Source organism: Lipotes vexillifer, unplaced genomic scaffold (assembly GCF_000442215.2).
Source record: "Lipotes vexillifer unplaced genomic scaffold, Lipotes_vexillifer_v1.1 scaffold286, whole genome shotgun sequence".
Lineage (NCBI taxonomy): Eukaryota > Metazoa > Chordata > Mammalia > Artiodactyla > Lipotidae > Lipotes > Lipotes vexillifer.
The window spans coordinates 793,451-813,958 of record NW_006783290.1 but is presented as its reverse complement, the minus strand read 5'-3'; the positions used below and the strand labels follow the sequence as shown (position 1 = coordinate 813,958).

The 20,508-nt window shown below is 33.2% G+C and overlaps 1 protein-coding gene across 4 annotated transcripts in view; it reads right to left on the bottom strand.

Annotated features, from left to right (window-relative positions):
• Positions 1-20,508, bottom strand: part of RPS6KA6 (ribosomal protein S6 kinase A6) — a 174,396-nt gene that overhangs the window by 24,040 nt on the left and 129,848 nt on the right. For all 4 annotated transcript variants that reach the window (XM_007455924.1, XM_007455925.1, XM_007455927.1 and 1 more), the window contains one exon: positions 18,908-19,025. In XM_007455924.1, the coding sequence (XP_007455986.1) occupies positions 18,908-19,025 (118 nt within the window). The remainder of the gene's footprint in view (positions 1-18,907; positions 19,026-20,508) is intronic.

Sequence of the window (20,508 nt, the reverse complement as noted above, 5' to 3'; positions counted from 1 at the left end):
TATCAAACATTTAGAGAAGAGCTAACACCTAACCTTCTCAAACTCTTCCAAAATATAACAGAGGGAGGAACACTCCCAAACTGATTCTATGAGGCCACCATCACCCTGATACCAAAATCAGAAAAAAATGTCACAAGGAAAGAATACTACAGGCCAATATCACTGCTGAACATAGATGCAGGAATCCTCAACACAATACTAGCAAACAGAATCCAACAGCACATCAAAAGGATCATGCACCATGACCAAGTGGGGTTTATCCCAGGAATGCAAGGATTCTTCAGTATATGTAAATCAATCAATGTGATACACCATATTAAGAAATTGAAGGAGAAAAATCATATGGTCATCTCAATCGATGCAGAGAAAGCTTTTGACAAAATTCAACATGCATTTATGATAAAAACCCTTCAGAAAGTAGGCATAGAGGGAACTTTCCTCAAAATAATAAAGGCCATATATGACAAAGCCTCAGCCAACATCATCCTCAATGGTAAAAACTGAAGCCATTTCCACTAAGATCAGGAAAAGACAAGGTTGCCCACTCTTACCACTCTTATTCAACATAGTTTTGGAAGTTTTAGCCACAAAAATCAGAGAAGAAAAGGAAATAAAAGGAATCCAAATTGGAAAAGAAGTAGTAAAGCTATCTCTGTTTACAGATGACATAATACTATACATAGAGAATCCTAAACATGCTACCAGAAAACAGCTAGAGCTAATCAATGAATTTGGTAAAGTAGCAGGATACAAAATAAATGCACAGAAATCTCTGCCATTCCTATACATTAATGATGAAAAATCTGAAAGTGAAATTAAGAAAACACTTCCATTTACTACTGCAACAGAAAGAATAAAATATCAAGGAACAAACCTACCTAAGGAGACAAAAGACCTGTATGCAGAAAATTATAAGACACTGAGGAAAGAAATTAAAGATGATACAAATAGTTGGAGAGATATATCATGTTCTTGGATTGGAAGAAGGAATATTGTGAAAATGACTCTACTACCCAAAGCAATCTACAGATTCAATGCAATCCCTATCAAACGACCACTGGCATTTTTCACAGAACTAGAACAAAAAATTTCACAATTTGTATAGAAACACAAAAGACCCCGAATAGCCAAAGCAATCTTGATAATGAAAAATGGAGCTGGAGGAATCAGGCTCCCTGACTTCAGACTATACTACAAAGTTACAGTAATCAAGACAGTATGGTACTGGCACAAAAACAGGAAGATAGATCAATGGAACAGGATAGAAAGCCCAGAGATAATCCCAAGCACATATGGTCACCTTATCTTTGCTAAAGGAGGCAGGAACGTACATTGGAGAAAGGACAGCCTCTTCAATAAGTGGTGCTGGGAAAACTGGACAGGTACATGTAAAAGTATGAAATTAGAACAATCCCTAACACCATACACAAAAATAAGCTCAAAATGGATTAAAGACCTAAATGTAAGGCCAGACACTATCAAACTTTTAGAGAAAATCATAGGCAGAACACTCTATGACATAAATCACAGCAAGATCCTTTTTGACCCACCTCCTAGAAAAATGGAAATAAAAACAAAAACAAATGGGACCTAATGAAACTTAAAACCTTTGCACAGGAAAGGAAACCCTAAACAAAACCAAAGGACAACCCTCAGAATGGGAGAAAATATTTGCAAATGAAGCAACTGACAAAGGATTAATCTCCAAAATTTACATGCAGCTCATGCAGCTCAATATAAACAAAAAAAAACCCCAAAAAACCCAATTCAAAAATGGGCTGAAGACCTAAATAGACATTTCTCCAAAGAAGATATACAGATTGACAACAAACAGATGAAAGAATGTTCAACATCATTAATAATTAGAGAAATGCAAATCAAAACTAAAATAAAATATTATTTCACACTGGTCAGAATGACCATCATCAAAAAATCTAGAAACAATGAATGCTGGAGAGGCTGTGGAGAAAAGGGAACACTCTTGCACTGTTGCTGGGAATGTAAATTGATACAGCCACTATGGAGAAGAGTATGGAGGTTCCTTAAAAAAATAAAAATGGAACTACCATATGACCCGGCAATCCCACTACTGGGTATACACCCTGAGAAAACCATAATTCAAAAAGGGTCATGTACCAAAATGTTCATTGCAGCTCTATTTACAGTAGCCAGGGCACGGAAGCAACCTAAGTGTCCATCAATAGATGAATGGATAAAGAAGATGTGGCACATATATACAATGCAATATTACTCAGCCATAAGCAGAAATGAAATAGAGTTATTTGTAGTGAGGTGGATGGACCTAGAGTCTGTCATACAGAGTAAAGTAAGTCAGAAAGAGAAAAGCAAATACGTATGCTAACACATATATATGTAATCTAAGAAAAAAAAAGGTCATGAAGAACCTAGGGGCAAGAGGGGAATAAAGATACAGACCTACTAGAGAATGGACTTAAGGATATGGGGAGGGGGAAGGATAAGCTGTGAAAAGTGAGAGAGTAGCATGGACATATATACACTTCCAAATGTAAAATAGATAGGTAGTGGGAAGCAGATGCAGAGCACAGGGAGATCATCTAGGTGTTTTGTGACCACCTAGACGGGTGAGATAGGGAGTGTGGGAGGGAGGGAGAAGCAAGTGGCAAGAGATATGGGAACATGGGTATATGTATAACTGATATACTTTGTTATAAAGTAGAAACTAACACACCATTTTAAAGCAATTATACTCCAATAAAGATGTTAAAAAAAAGAATAAGGTACATAGGAATGAACTTACCTAAGGAGGCAAAAACCTGTACTCTGAAAACTATAAGAAAATGATGAAAGCAATGGAAGATGACACAAACAGATATAGAGATATACCATGTTCTTGTATTGGAAAAATCAATATTGTGTAAATGAATATACTACCCAAGATAATCTACAGATTCAATGATAACCCTATCAAATTACCAATGGCATTTTTCACAGAACTAGAACAAAAAATTTTAAAATTTGTATGGAAACACAAAAGAACCTGAATAGCCCAAACAAACTTTAGAAAGAAAAACAGAGCTGGAGGAATCACACTGTGTCTTCAGACTATACTACAAAGCTACAGTAATCAAAACAGTATGGTACTGGTACAAAAATAGAAATATATATCAATGGAATAAGATAGAAAGCCCAGAAATAAACACACACATCTTTGGACAATTAATCTACACCAAGAGAGGCAAGAGTATAGAATGGAGAAAAGACAGTCTCTTTCATAAGTGGTGCTGGGAAAACTGGATAGCTACATGTAAAAGAACAAAATTAGAACATTGTCGAACACCATACACAAAAATGAACTTAAAATGGATTAAATATCTAAATGTGGGGCTTCTGTGGTGGCACAGTGTTTAAGAATCCACCTGCCATCCATGAACATGGGTTCGAGCCTGGGTCCTGGAAGATCCCACATGACATGGAGCAACTAAGTCTTTGTGCCACAACTTCTGGGCGTGTGCTTTACAGCCTGCGAGCCTAGAGCCTGTGCTCCGCAAGAAGAAAAGCCACCTCAATGAGAAGCCCTTGCACCTCAACATAACAGTAGCCCCCACTCCCACAACTACAGAAAGCCTGCACATGGCAACAAAGACCCAACACATTCAGAAATAAATTAAATAAATTTTTTAAAAAAGACCTAACTGTAAGACCAGACACCATAAAACTCCATGAGGAAAACATAGGCAGAACACTCTTTGACATAAATTGCAGCAATATCTTTTTGGCTCTGTCTCCTTGAGTAATGAAAAATAAATAAATAAATAAACAAATGGGACCTAATTAAACTTAAAATCTTTTGTACAGAAAAGGAAACCACATACAAAATTAAAAGACATCTTATGTACTAATTAAGGGATTAACCTCTGAAATATACAAACAGCCCAGGTAGCTCAATATCAAAAAATTAAACAACCCAATCAATAAATAGTCAGAAAACCTAAATAGACATTTCTTCAAAGAAGACATACAGATGGCCAACAGGCACATGAAAAGATGTTTAACATTGCTAATTATTAGAGAAATACAAATCAAAACTACAATGAGGTATCAAATCACACTGGTCAGGATGGCCATCATCAAAATGTCTACAAACAATAAATGCTGGAGAGGGTGTGGAGAAAAGGAAACCCTTCTACATTGTTGGTAGAAATGTAAATTGGTGCAGCCATTATGGAGAGCAGTATGGAGGTTCCTAAAAAAAAAATTAAAATATTGTTACCATACGATCCTGCAATCCTACTCCTGGGCATATATCTGGAGAAAACCATAATTTGAAAAGATACATGCATCCCAGTGTTCATTGCAGCACTATTTACAATAGCTAAGACTTGGAAACAACCTAAATGTCCATCAACAGATGAAATGAGAAAGATGTTTTATACATATAAAATGGAATACTCAGCCATGAAGAAGAATGAAATAATGCCAATTGCAGCAATATGGATGGACCTAGAGATTATTGTACTAAGTGAAGTAAGCCAGATAGAGAAAGACAAATATCATATCATTTATATGTGGAATGTAAAAAAAAGGATACAAAATTAACATATTTACGAAACAGAAACAGATTTACAGATGTAGAAAACAAACTTATGGTTACCAAAGGGAAATGGTGGCGGGGGAGGCAAAAATTGTAGGTTTGGGAGTAACATATACACACTAATATATATAAAATAGATAAATAACAAGGACCTACTGTATAGCACAGGGAAGTATACTCAGTATTTTGTAATAACCTATATGGGAAAATAATCTGAAAAAGAATATATACATGTATATGTACAACTGAATCACTTTGCTGTTCACCTGAAACTAACACAGCATTGTAAATCAACTATACTTCAATTAAAAAAAAATAAAATACATCAAATTGCAAGGGAAGGAGCAAAACTGTCACTCTTTGCAGATGACATGATGTTATATAGAGAAAATTCATGTCTCCACCAAAATGTTATTAGAACAAATAAATTTAGTAAAGTTGCAGGATGCAAGATTAATATTCAGAAATCTACTGCTTTTCTATACATGAATAATAACCTATCAGAAAGAGAAAGGAAGAAAACAATACCATTTAAAATCACATTAAAAAGAATAAAATACTCAGGAGTAAACTTAACCTAGGAAGTGAAAGACTATCCTCTGAAAAGTGTAAAACATTGATGTAGGAAACTGAAGACAATAAAATGAAATGAAAGATACCCTTTGTCCTTGGATTGAAAGAATATTGTTAAAATGTCCATACTACCCAAAGCAATCTACATATTTAATGCAATCTCTATCAAAATACCCATGACATTTCTCAGAGAACTAGAACAAATAATCTTAAAATTTATATGGAACCAGAAAAGACCCCAAATTGCCAAAGCAATCTTAAGAAAAAATAACAAAACTGTAGATATCATGCTCCCTGATGTCAAATTATACTACAAACCTACAGTAATCAAAACATTATGGTACTGGCACAAAAACAGACACATAGATCAATGGAAAAGAACAAGGTCCAGAAACAAATTGATGCATATATGGTCAATTAATCTCCAACAAAGGAGGCAAAACAATACGGTGGGGAAAAGACAATTTCTTCAATAAAAGGTGTTGAGAAAACTGAATAATTACATGCAAAAGAATCAAACTGGACTACTTTCTCACACTGTATACAATAATAAACTAAAAATGGATTAAAAAATTAAGACCTGAAACCATAAAACTCCTAGCAGAAAACATAAACGGTACACTCTTTGACATCAGACATAGCAATATTTTTTGAACATGTGTCCTCAGGAAACGGAAACAAAACCAAAAATAAAGAAATGGGACAACATCAAACTAAAAAAAAAACTTTTGCACAGCAAAGGAAACTATCAAGAAAACAAAAAGGCTGCCTAATGAATGGAAGAAGATATTTTTAAATAATATTACTGATAAGGAGTTAACATCCAAAATACACAAACAACTCATACACTCAACAGCAAAAGAACAAACAACCTGATTAAGAAATGGACAGGAGACCTGAATCAACATTTTTCCAAAGGCCTACAGATGGCCAGCAGACTAATGAAAAGATGCTCAACATCACTAATTATCAAGGAAATGAAAATCAAAACCACACTGAGATACCACCTCACATCTGTCAGAATGGCTATTATCAAAAAGACAACAAACAACAAGTGTTGGCAAGAATGTGAAGAAGTGTTGGGAGAGAATGTGGAGAAGAGGGATCCCTCATGCACTGTTGTTGGTAGGACTGTAAACTGGTGCAGCCACAAAGGAAAAGAGTATGGAGGTTCCTCAACAAAATAAAAATAGAACTGCCATACGATCCAGCAACTTCATCTGGGTATTTAGCCAAAGAAAACAAAACCACTAAGCCAAAAAGTTATATGCAGTCCAATGTTCATTGTGGCAATTTTTACAATAGCCAAGATATGGAAGCAACCTACATGTCCATCAATAACAAATGCATATATATGTGTATACATATGTGTGTATATATACATACACATTCAATGGAATTTTAATAAACCACTAAAAATGAAATCTTGCCATTTGCAAGAACATGAGTGGATCTAGAAGGTACTATGCTAAGTGAAATAAGTCAGAGAAAGACAAATACCACATGATATCACTTATATGTGGAATCTACAAAAACAAAATGAACACACATAACAAAACATAAAGTGTTATAGATACAAAGAACAAGCAGGTGTTTGTGAGAGAGGAGGGGAGTACAGTGAAGAAAGAAATAGGTAAGGGAGATTAAGAGGTACAAACTTCTAGTTGTGCAATAAATGAGTCATGGGTATGAAATGTACAGTGTGGGAAATATAGTCAATCTTTGGTGACATATTGTAACGAGACTTATCATGGTGACCAATTTGAAATTTATAGAAATATTGAATCACTATGTTGTGTAACAGGAACTTAACACAGTGTTGTAGGTCAATTATATTTCAAAAACAAACAAGCAAATTCATAGAAAAAGAGATCAGATTTGTGGTTACCAGAGGCAGGGTGTGGGGGAAATAGAACTGTGTGAGGTAGCTAAAAAGTACAAACTTCTAGTTACAAGATAAGTAAGTACTAAGGATGTAATATACAACATGATAAATGTAATTAGAATGCTGTATATTTTATATGAAAGTTGTTAGAGTAAATTCTAAGAGTTCTCATTACAAGTAAAAAATTGGGTTTTATTTATTTAATTTTGTATCTATATGAGATGCTGCATGTTCACTAAACTTACTGTGACAAATATTTCATGATGTATATAAGTCAAATCATTATGTTGCACACCTTAATCTTATACAGTGCTGTATGTCAATTATATCTCAAAAAACTGGAAATTAAAAAAAAACACACAAAGAAATGAAAACCTAGAATTTTATACTGAGTGAATATAACTTTCAATAATAATGGAGAAAATTACCAGGGATTAAGAAGGTCATTTCATAATGATAAAGGGGACAACTAATCAAGAGGTCAAATTTATAAACGATTTATGTACCTAAAAACAGAGCTTCAAAATATATGAAGCAAAAACTGATATATCTGCAAAGAGAAAAAGACCAATCCATAATTATGGTTGAAATATGAAAGTAGACATCACAACAGTGTCTACAGACACTAATAGATTAGTAAGGAGATTTTATGAAAAACTTTATGACATCATATTCAACAATGAACAATTTCCTTGAAAGGAAAAGAATACCAATGCTCACTCAAGGGGAAATAAAGAAAACCCCAAGCCCAGATAAATTCACTGGTGAATTATAACTGTAAAATAAATAAAGGAAACCTCATTTAAAATGGAGTCTTGCCTATAGGTTGCCGTAGTTTGCTTGTCCTGAATTGCAATTCTCTGCTTTTCCCCAAATAAACTCATTTTCCTGGTAAAATAACTGGCTCTTCTGGTTTTTATTTTTAAGGTCAATATAACAAATATTTTAAAAGCAATTCCAATTCTAAGTAATTCTTCCATAAAATTGAAGAAGAGGTAATGTTTCCCAACTCATTTAATGAGGCCATTATAACCCTGATACCAAAATCAGAAAGATATTACAAGAAATCCACAAACCAAAATCCCTCATCAACATAATATAAAACTTGTGAACAAAAATTTAGCAAATCAAGTTCAGTTACATGTACATATAAAAGGATAACATATCACGACAAAGTGTTTATCCTGGGGATACAAGGTTAGTTTAACAATTGAAAATCAATGTAATTATAAATGTTATAATAAAAAACAAAAAAACATGTGATTTACCTCAACAGATATACAAACAGCATTTGAAAAAATCCAACATCCATCCCTAAGAAAAATGTTCATCAAACTGGGAACAGAATGGAACTTAACCTAATTAAAAGCATCTATGTAAAATCACAGCCAACATTATACTTAACGGTAAAAAAAAATGAATGATTTCCCTCAAGACCAGGAACAAAATAAGAATGTCCATCCTCTTCACTTCTGTAACACTATACTGCAATTTCTAGCCATTGAAAATAAAGAAAATACAACCATATGAGAAAGAATTAAAACTCTTTATTCATGAAGACCATGATTGTGTACATTGAAAAACTGATGAAATCTACAAAAAAGCTACTAGAATGTCATTTTATCAAAGCTGTAGTATACAAGTTCAATAAAAAAAATTGTATTTCTAAATACTAGCAGCAAAAAAAATTGGAACATGAAATTATAAACAATGCCATTTACGATAGCATGAAAAATAGGAAACAGGTAAAATACACAATAAAAGATGTGTAAGATGTGTACATTGACAACTATAAAACATTGATGAAATTAAAGAAGGTCTAACGAATTGGAAAGAGATACCATGTTCATGGATCAGAAGACTCAGTGTTGTTAAAATGTCAGTTCTCCCCCAATTGACTTATAGATCCAAGCGCATCTCAATCAAAATCCTAGTAGCCTTTTTTGGTGGAAACTGAAAAGCTGACTCTAAAATTCATAAAGAAATGCAAAGGACCCAATTCAAAACAACTCTGAATAAGTAGAAAACGGTTGGATGATTAGCAGTACCTAATTTAAAAACTTAATTATAAAGAAACAGTAATGAAGGCAGTGTGGCAACGGAGTAAAGATAGACAAACAGATTAATGGAACAGAATAGAAAGTACAGTAAGTCCCCCACATACAAACCTTTAAGTTGCAAACTTTCAAAGATGCGAACATGCATTCGTATGTCCAATCACGTACAAGTGGCTGTGCTTTTGTGTACTTTACTGTACAGTACTGTATAGAGTACAGTAGTACAGTATCTTTATTTCAAGCCCAGGATGTCTGGAAGTAAGCGTAAAAGCAGTGGTGATGTAGCTGGTACTGCTAAGAAGCGCCAGGAATTGGAAGCCCAGAGAAAGGACAAAGAGATAATAGGAAGAAGTAACTGAAGAATCAAAGAGATTCACGACACAGGAAATCGCAAGGGGATTTTCTTTATTTGAGGAGGCACTGTTAGTTTCTGAGGCACAGGATCTGAATGTAGAACGGTACACAAAGGTTGCAGCAGCCGTTCAGAATGCAATCCAGTGTTGTGTCATTTACGACGAGAAAAAAAGAGCTACTACCAAGACATCACTGGATCATTTTTTCTAGAAGGTAGATAAAATTGAATCCAGCAAGGAACCAGAACCTGTGCCATCAACGTCAGACATGAGTGAAATTGCAGCTTTCCCTCTGTCTCCTACTGCTGCTGATCCTTCAGCTCTACCATCTCCCACCTCCTCTCCCTCCTCCAGTCAGTAACCCTTCTTGCCTCTTCACTCAATGCCAATGCCCTGTATGCCAGCTGTTGTACTATACTACTGTACTTTTCAAGGTACTGTACAATTAAAAATGTTTTATTTTTTGTTTGTTCATTTTTTATGTATCATTTGTGTGAAAATATAAAGCTATTACAGTACAGTACTATAGAGCCAATTCTGATAGTTGGGTACCTATGCTAACTTTGTTGGACTTACAAACAAACTGGACGTATGAACGTGCTCTTGGAACGGAACTCGTTCGTATGTAGGGGACTTACTTTATAGAAATAGAACCATGCATATTTAGGCAGCTGATTTTTGATCAAGATAGAAATGTAATTCCGCAGAGAATGGATAGTATTTTCAACAAATGGTGCTGGAATAATCAGGTGTCTGTGTGGAAAAATTAGTTTTGAACCATATATTGCACCAAAAACAAATACTGAATCAAAATGTATCACAGATCTAAAGATAAAACCTAAAACTATAAAACTTCTAAAAGAAAACACAGGGGAAAACACTTGAAATTTTGGGCAAGGCAAAGATTTCTTAGCTATAACACCAAAAACATGCTGCAGAGAAGAAAATAAAAATGAAACACTGTCTTTATCAACATTAGAAACAATTAAGAGAATTAAATGACAATTTATAGACTGAGAGAAAATATTTGTAAGGCATAGCTCTGATAAAGGACTTACATCTAGACTATATTAGGAACTCTCAAAACACAATAATAAAAAAGTGACCAAAATAAAAAAAGGGGGTAAAAGATGTTGATGGGCAATTCAAAGAAGATAAATGGATGGCAAGTAAGCACATGAAAAATGCTCAACATCGTTAGTTACTAGGGAAGTGCAAATTAAAATAATATGAGATACCATCACATACATTTTAAAAAAGCTAAAATTAAAAAATAATGATCATTATCAAGTGTTGGTGGGGGCTTCCCTGGTGGTCCAGTGGTTAAGAATCCACACTTCCAATGCAGGGGGCGCAGGTTCAAACCATGGTTGGGGAACTAAGATCCCACATGTCGCATGGCCAAAGAAGAAAACAACAACAACAACAACAACAAACAAACAAATCAAGTATTGGCAAGGATATAGAAGAACTAAAACTCTCATACACTGCTGGTGGGAATGTAAAATGATACAGGAACTAAAAAAACAGCTTGGTGGTTTCTTAAAAAGTTAAATATATGATCCAATCATTCTGCTCCTGAGTATTTATACAAAAATGAAAGGCATGCATCCATGTAAACACTTTCACATGGATACTCACTGCAGCTTTACTGAAATATCACAAAACTGCCAACAACCCAAATATCCATCAACAGGTAACTGGACAAACTGTTGTGTATCCATACAACGGATTATTATTCAGTGATGTAAAGTAACAAAATATTGATACACTCCAACAACATGGATGAATCTCAAAATAATTATGAGAGAAAGAGACAAAAAAAGAGTATACATTATATGTTTCCATTTATAATCATTTCGAGAAAATGTAAACTAACCCATAGCATCAGACAATAGGTCCCTGGTTGCCAGGGAGTGAGGGGCGGGGGATTGTGAGTTCAGGATGTGAGGCAGGAGGGAAGGATTATAAAGGAACATGAGGAAACTTTTAGGGGTGATGCATATGTTTATTATCTTGATTTTGTGATGGTTTCATTGGTGTGTAAATAAGTCATGACATTAAATTATATATTCATTTTGTTGTGTAGCACACCTCAGTAATGTTGTTTTAAAAAATCAATGGTCTAGCCCAGAAGAATAGGTTCCTCTACTCCCACTCACCAAAGTATGTTTCAACATATAAATTAACTATACATACTAAAATTTAACACTACTCTGCTCCTCATTAAACCTTATTTGAGCTTTAGTACTTTCCTGTGGATTCTGAGGGTTTACTGAAAGGTACAGGTAGTGATGGCGAGAGAATGAAAAATAATTTTAGGAGATGGGCCTATACAAATATTGAAATATACTACTATGGCTTTAATTTCACTCATGAGGGTTTTTATTGCTAATGGGAATTTCAAAGATTAACATTTGATCATCAAAGTGCTTTATACATTCTTAATGATATTAGCTAACACTAACTGAACACTTATGACTATGTGCTACATTTATTAACCTGGTTTATCTTCATAACAACCCTGAGGTAGGTACTATTACTATCTTCACTTTACAGATGTGAAAACTAAGGCACAAAGAGGTTAAGCACCATTCCCAAGGTCACATAGCTTTTAAGTATGTAACACATAACTAGTAAGTAAGGATAGGCATCCAGGCAGTCAGTCAGAGTCTGGCTCATAAGTACTAAACTATACTACCTCTCAATCTTCCCTATTAAACTCAATATTGATGTCTGAATTTTACATAATTAATTGCTGCTTTCTTTCTAAAGTAATAACTATCATGTACACACAATAAGTGCTCAATGTTCATAGCACTAAGTAAGCATTCATGAAAAATATCAAAATCTGTTTCAGAAAAAAAAAATCAGTTTTTCATAACAAAGTTCAACAATATTGCTTTATTATATATTCATTGAAAAAAATTAACTGAAATTAAGGACAGTTAAAGCTAAGATGGCCATACAATTTGTTATCCAAAATGGGAAAGTTGAGAGCCAAAGGCATAAACCAGGACTGTTCCAAGCAAACTGTGATATATGGTGAACCCTGTTAAAGCAAAAAGGATATAATTATTTCTGGGGTAAAATTCAGCTAAGTTATATAAGACTGAAATTGACAATTTATATTTGGAGGCAAAGACTGATTTCCAAAAACACAGTGGATTCTCCTTAAATGAAAATGAAAATGCAGTAAACATGGCCATATCCTAAATGCTTATAAAACATTTTAATTATTGTTTCCTTGGAAAGATGAACAGAATGCTGCTTAGTTTAAAATATCAAATAGCTTCATAGCACAGTATCAACATTTTGCTACTTTCTTTTAAAGAACTTGAAGTAGTTTTAATAGGGCTTAATCTATCTTTCTTCTTTTTAACCTCCCTGAAAAATAAGAAGTAAAATCTCCTTGACAGAATGACGAGAGGATGGATGACAGATGAAAAAGCAAATGTGTCATTATCTTAGGTAATATTCACTGAATTTTCCTGATAGCTAAGAGGAAAATGAGCTCACCCACAGTACACAAAAATCTGTCCCTACATTATGAATAATTTTGCACTTTTTTCAAAGTAGATATAGTAGTGTTGGTCAGTTTTAAGAAAAGATACTGAGCTATGACAAGAATGATCACTTATATACAATCACTGGGTATTTAGTTAGATAATCTAGCTGGAAGAAAGCCATTACTAATTAAAATGATTAACTTAACCTAATGTAGACTTAAAGATTTCCTATTTTTTAATATCCATTTTAAGTAAAAGTCAGCAAAACTCTAAATTCTTTGAACAAACACTAATACAGGAGAATAGCAATTTTCCTATTCTTCTCACAGCACTCAGATGGCAAATTCATTAAAGCTTGGAAACTATTGATTAATAATTCATCACTTCTATTTCAAATTTAATCATGTGACTGAGATAAACCATTATTTTCACTGCAGTTATTACTAATTATACTGCAAGCATTTTAATTTGGTCAAATATATTACAATTCATACTTCCTCAGTATAAAAGACTGAGTTCCATACATAAGTAACACTTTCTGCCTTGATTAAAGGTAACAACAAATTATCCCTCACAATTAAATAAGAATAAAATTCTAATTATTGAATTTGCTAGTGCATTTCCCTAGCTTTGTTTAGACATTGTAGTCTTTCTCTAGTATTATTTGGCACAAGGTGTTTGAAAGCTATAGTACTAGAAGTTCTAGAAGTATTTCAGTATAGTGTTTTTGTTTTCGTTTTAAATTTTTATTGGAGTATAGTTGATTTACAATGTTGTGTTAGTTTCAGGTGTACAGCAAAGTGAATCAGTTATACATACATCATATATCCAATCTTTTTTTTTTTTACATTATTTTCCCATATAGGTCATTACAGAGTATTGAGTAGAATTCCTTGTGCTATACAGCAGGTTCTTATTAGTTATCTATTTTACATATAGTAGTGTGTATATGTCAATTCCAATCTCCAAATTCATCCCCCGACATTATCCCCTGGTAACCATAAGTTTGTTTTCTACATCTGTGACTCTACATCTATTTTGTAAATAAGTTTATTTGTACCTTTTTTTAGATTCCACATATAAGTGATATCATATGATATTTGTCTTCCTCTGACTTACTTCACTCAGTATGATAATCTCTAGGTCCATCCATGTTGCTGCAGTTGGCATTATCTTGTTCTTTTTTATGGCTGAGTAATATTCCATTGCATATATGTACCACATATTCTTTATCCATCCCTCTGTTGATGGACATTTAGATTGCTACCATGTCCTGGCTATTTTAAATAGTGTTGCAATGAACATTGGGGTGCATCTATCATTTTGAATTATGGTTTTGTCTGGGTATATGCCCAGGAGTGGGGATTGCTGGGTCGTATGGTAGCTCTATTTCTAGTTTTTTAAAGAAGCTCCATACTGTTCTCCATAGTGGCTGTACCAATACACATTCCCACCAGCAGTGCAAGAGTGTTCTCTTTTCTCCACACCCTCTCCAGCATTTATTGTTTGTAGATTTTTTGATGATGGCCATTCTGACTGGTGTGAGGTGATACCTCATTTCAGTTTTGATTTGCACTTCTCTAATAATCTGTGATGTTGAGCATCCTTTTATGAGCTTTCTTTTGCCACCTTCATGTCTTCTTTGGAGAAATGTCTATTTAGATCTTCCACCCACTTTTTGATTGGGTTGCTTGTTTTTTTGATATTGAGCTACATGAGCTGTTTGTATATTTTGGAGATTAATCCCTAGTTGGTTGCTCCATTTGCCAATATTTTCTCCCATTCTGAAGGCTTTTTGTTTTGTTTATGGTTTCCTTTGCTGTGCGAAAGCTTTTAAGTTTAATTAGATCCCACTTGTTTATTTTTGATTTTAGTTTCATTACTCTAGGAGGTGGATCAAAAAAGATCTTGCTGCAATTTATGCCAAAGAGTGTTCTGCTTATGTTTTCCTCTAAGAGTTTTATAGTGTCCAGCCTTACATTTCAATATAGTGTTTTAACTGTAATGCTGCTGTTCAATATAGACTAAGTAACAAGTAATAAGCTTTGGTATACTTAATTTCCACATTATAGGAAAGAAGTAGGTGAACGATAACACCTTTCCTCTGAGCCTTAAAGGGTTATAGACCTCTTTCTTCTCCATTCCATCCACATAATCCAAGCTAATCAAGCCTTTCTTCCTCCAGAAAGTCTTCCCTAACATGTGGTAGACTGAAAAGAGTACTGGACTGAAAATCAGTTCCAGCTATGCCACTCAGTGTATGACCATGGACAAGATAAATTCTGCACACCTTGGTTTATCTATCTGCAAAATGATGGACCAGATCCCACCTAGCTCTAGAAATCTATGACTTTTAAATATGCAAACAGAAGACTTCACTTAAAAGCAACTTCAAGCCAAAAATGGTAAATAAATATTTACATACAACCTGACCACTTATTTCGAATTTATAGCCATTCACAGTGGTACATATATACAATAGAATATTACTCAGCTATAAAAAGGAATGAAATTGGGTCATTTGTTGAGACGTGGATGGATCATACAGAGTGAAGTAAGTCAGAAAGAGAAAAACAAATACCGTATATTAATGCAGGTATGTGGAACCTAGAAAAATGATACAGATGAACCGGTTTGCAGGGCAGAAATTGAGACACAGATGTAGAGAACAAACGTATGGACACCAAAGGGGGAAAGCCGCGGGGCGCTGGGTGTGGTGGTGTGATGAATTGGGCAATTGGGATTGACATGTATACACTGATGCATATAAAATTGATGACTAATAAGAACCTGCTGTATAAAAAAAAAAAAAAAAGAAAGAAAGAACCAAAACAGCCAAGACAATTTTGAAGAAGAAGAAGAAGATGTGGTAGTGATAAGGTGTGGAGACTTATTTATGCAATAACAAGACTTTTAAAATAAAAGTAGTGTAATGTTGGCATGGGAGTGGGCAAGTACTGTATGTCAATGTAACAGTTCAGAGTGCTCAAGAAATGACTCACATATAATGAGAACTCGGTGTTATTATAAATTGGCATTATATTGATTAATCAAAAAAAAACTTGACCACTTATTTCAAATTTATAGTCATTCACAATAGGAAAATATTTATATTTCTATATTGGACAAAAAAAAGCTTAGAGTGTAAATTAACAATGCAAGGTATACTTGAGGAAAAGATTAAATAGCTTGTGAAAAGAGTATTCAATTAAGTATTTATTGTGCTAGGTATGATAGGAAATGCAAAAGTGAATATGACATTTAAAGCTCCTTGAGTGGGAAAAGTAAAAATGCATACAAATGAATATATAACCAGGGAGAAAGTGATTAAGTACTAATACTCTAATAAAAGTACATACAATGCAGTAATAGGAACGCAGTGGAGGAAAAGCACAAGTTGTTCTTTTTAAAGAAGGCAAGGGAGGAAGCCACAAATAACTGTCCTATAAAAACTTCTACTGGGCAATTCTTTTTTTGGTCAAGGGTGTATGTATTTGAAATAAGTGACATTTTACTTACTTAAATTATTGTAAAATTTAGATAGAAATGCCTTCTAATTAATCAGGTATTACTGTGTTTATTTTTAATATATTGTGACACCATGAAAATTTCATTACTCTCTTGCCTCTTCTACTTTTGTTTTGTTTACCAGATTCTTCTCCTTGTCCCCACTGTTTAACAAAAGGGAAGCAGCAATGTCAATGTTCTCAATGCTGAAACTATTGTAGCAATAAGACACACAAAGCTAACATGACTTCCACTATCACCCCCACCCCCACCCCATTTAATTGAATGAACAAATTCTAGGAACTGTGCATGAACAGGAGGCAAACAGAATCATTTTCTATATGCTTCTGATAGTGACACTCACCAATGTCAAGAAAAGCACTGGAAAGGGAAAAACAACTTATAAGCAACTATAATTGAGTAAAACAATTGTCATGAGGTGACAGTAAATGTTACAGTTCTCCCAACTAAAGGGAACTAGTATAAGGGGTTATGGGTAACTGAACAATAGTTTACCTTCATCACTAATTTAAAACAGACAAGAAATTATCCAACTGTTAAAATGTACAGATTTTTTTTAAAGTTCATATAGCTCATTTGCTCAGTAATCTGCCACCATTTTCAGAAAAATTCCAAAGACAGAACTAAAGTAATTTAATCCATAAAAAGGGAATACATGAAAGACCTTGTGAAATATTTCAACATCCCCCAATATCTTTTTCTATGTTAATTTCTCCAGAATATCGGACTAAATGAGGTAAGAGTAAAACTGAATTTTGATATCTATTATTCCTTAAGCATTACACAGACGTAAACATAAAACACATAGAACATGGAAAACCAAAAATCTAAGCACAAGTGGCATATAAATCTCTATTTCAGCATTAGATTCACTGTTGCTAGTTATTTTTTTTTTAGAGGAACACAAGAGTATCATGTGTATAGCTTTAAACTTTGGAATTGTTCCTTGGGAAAATGTACTTTTTGACGCATGACGTGGCTGATTACAAAATACATATATTTAATGAATAATATTAGTAGTTTCAATCACTTTATAAAGGGAAATCTGACAAATTATAAATAAACCAAATTGCATAGAAATGGAATTTTGGAATTAGAAGGAACCAAAGGGAGAACTTAATCCCCAAATTTTACAGATGAGCAAACTGAGGCAGGTAGTTAGTAGATCAAAAACTAGCACTCAGTTCTCTTGGCTTCCAATCAGGTGTTCCTTTTACTACACCACACAACACACTTGTGTTATGGCTAAGATCCAAACACAATCCCCTCCCTGTGTTTCTAATGTTTGAAAGGTAATGATAATCAAATCCCTGATTTTTTTTATTCTACAGTGATCAGGATACAAAATTTACTCCATAATGTATCCTACAGATTAGCTAATGTCCCTGAGACAAGTAGGTTTTATCATTAGCAGATATTAAATACAAGCAAGTCCTTTTGTCTTAAAATGTTTTCTACTTCAAAATGTAGCTTAAAAGCTTCAGAGCCCTATAAACTACATGCTGACAACTTTGGGATGCTGTTTTAAAACTTAAAATTTTTAGACTATAAATGTAAGAATTAGTATTCAAGCCTTGACCTATTATTTTTCCCCTAAATTAAGTAAGGCCAGTTACTTTGAAATTTCACTAATAATGACAGCCACTAGCCACCTGTGGCTATTAAGCACTTTTAAAATGTAGGTACGTCCAAATTCAGATGGGCTATAAGTATAAAATACACACGAGAATTTGAAAAATTAGTATGAAAAAAGAATGTAAAATCTCACTAATTTTTAAAATATTGATTAGATGTTGAAATATTTTGGATATACCAGGTTAAATAAAATATATTGTTAACATTAATTTTTCCTGTTTATTTTTTTTTAATGTGACTACTAGAAATTTTTAAATTACATACGTGGCTTGCATATTGAACATTTCTATTGAACAGCTCTTAGCCATCAATCGTAAATATCTAGGTACAACTGATAAAAAGTTTGTATATTCTCTAAGAATAAGTTAACATAGAAAAATCACCTACATAATCACTAGTCAATGTCTGTTCTAAAGAAGATATGATGTGTAAAAACATACTAAATGCAGAAATTAACTTTAGTTGGCTTTATGTATTTTTCCTCAGTAGATTTACATTTTTGGTTTTGGTTAATACTGGAAGTGGTTTATATTCCCTGATCACATGTGAACTGATAAGAGAGAAATGTGTCCCAGAAGCATGGCAAAAAAAAAAAAAAAAAAAAAAAAAATTCAGCCTCTGTCTTCTTCAATCCACACATATATGTGAGTTGACTTAAAAACAAATACTGTGATTTAAAAACAAATACTGACATAAAACACCATCAGATACTCTGCGAATGCAGACTAGGCTATAACTTAAAGATTTCAGGAATTAACAGTAATTCAACAAAACAAAACATTTATAATTTATACCTTTGCTCCATCTGAAATACTGTCCCAGTTTCCACCACTCAAAGAGAACTTTCCATTGCCTATACGCAGCAGTATCTCTTCAGGAGTATCATTGGGGCCATTAGCAAATGGAGTATAGCTATTAATAAAAAAAGATTTAAGTATACATAAGGGCCTAACATATATTTTAAATCTAATTGAAAGTGATGAGTATAGAACTACAAGAATATATTTACTATAGCAAATTAAGAATATCACCTAAAATTTCCCTTTACTGTTCATATCAAATTTTATATTTCAAACAATAAACTTAATCCTAATGAATTATTTAATAAAATGAAGAGTCTTGCCTACATCAATCATTTTTTTTTGCCTTTGATCAGTTAATCAATGTAAAATAAAGGTAGCTTTTTATGTAGCTCCACATCCTGAAAATCAAACCAGAATGAAACATGCAAATTTCATATTCTCACAGGCATAAGTTAGCAAACCAAATATACCTACTATGAAGAAATTGTTAATTTTATATATTCATAATATGTTTATTGAATTGGCTCAAATTTATTCATTAGCATTTTATCAATATTATCAGTGAAAACAAGTTAACAATAGTTTTAATTAATGTTTATGAAAAACTGGTTAAATATTTATATCAATGTAACAGAAAAATCCTCTATAGCCATTAAAATTATTACATGGATCAGTATTCATGGGCAGGAGGACAAATACATTGTATGAAGTTAAAATAGTTTAAAAAATAATTATGGAATGACAAAAAGTGATCAGTTTTATACCATTGTAACAAATGGAACTAAAAATGGTATTCAAATTTGGGAACAGAAAGACTTATGGTAAAAAGTATGAGGAACATGTCTTAATATGTTAATGTGTTAATTCTCTCATGTAACCATTAAGTTGACAAAAACACACATACATATGCACACACACAAAATGTTTTGTTTAGTCATAAAGTAAATATTTGAAAGCAGCTATCTAGAAATTGTATCCCATGGTTTGAAACCAATACTGCTGATTGCTGTTCACATGAAAACTTGAGCTACCCTTAACTTTAGCACTTGCTGTGGTCTATAACTATTTTGCCTATGTCTAAAAGTACGTGGAATATACTGACATGTAATTATCACCAAGCCAATAAATAATTTAGAGTCACCATTTTCATAACCTATCTTTATAAAGCTCCTGCTACGTCAGGCATATTTAATTATACTAAATGGCTTCTTTAAAAACTCACACCTAAGTACATTATAATTCTATTATAATTCTTCAAATTTCATTCTACACATTAGACTTTGCTAAACATAGCCTTTATCTACGGCTACACATTTTTACTCCTAAATAAAAGTGCTACTCATTATTAAAACAGCACTTGTATTATTTATAAATTAACAATATTAACACAATCCAATGGTTACATTTTTTAGTATTTCTTTATCCTTTTAAGAGAAGGCAGCTGTGCGTGTTTCTGTAGTTTAGTATTGTTACCACTTTATTTAGCTTTGTTATAAAGCTCAATCTTACTAAATCTCTATTGCCAAGAGAACCAAAATTCAAGTACTTAAAAAAATTAACAGCAGCAAGTTCAGTGGGTAAGCACCTGCTGA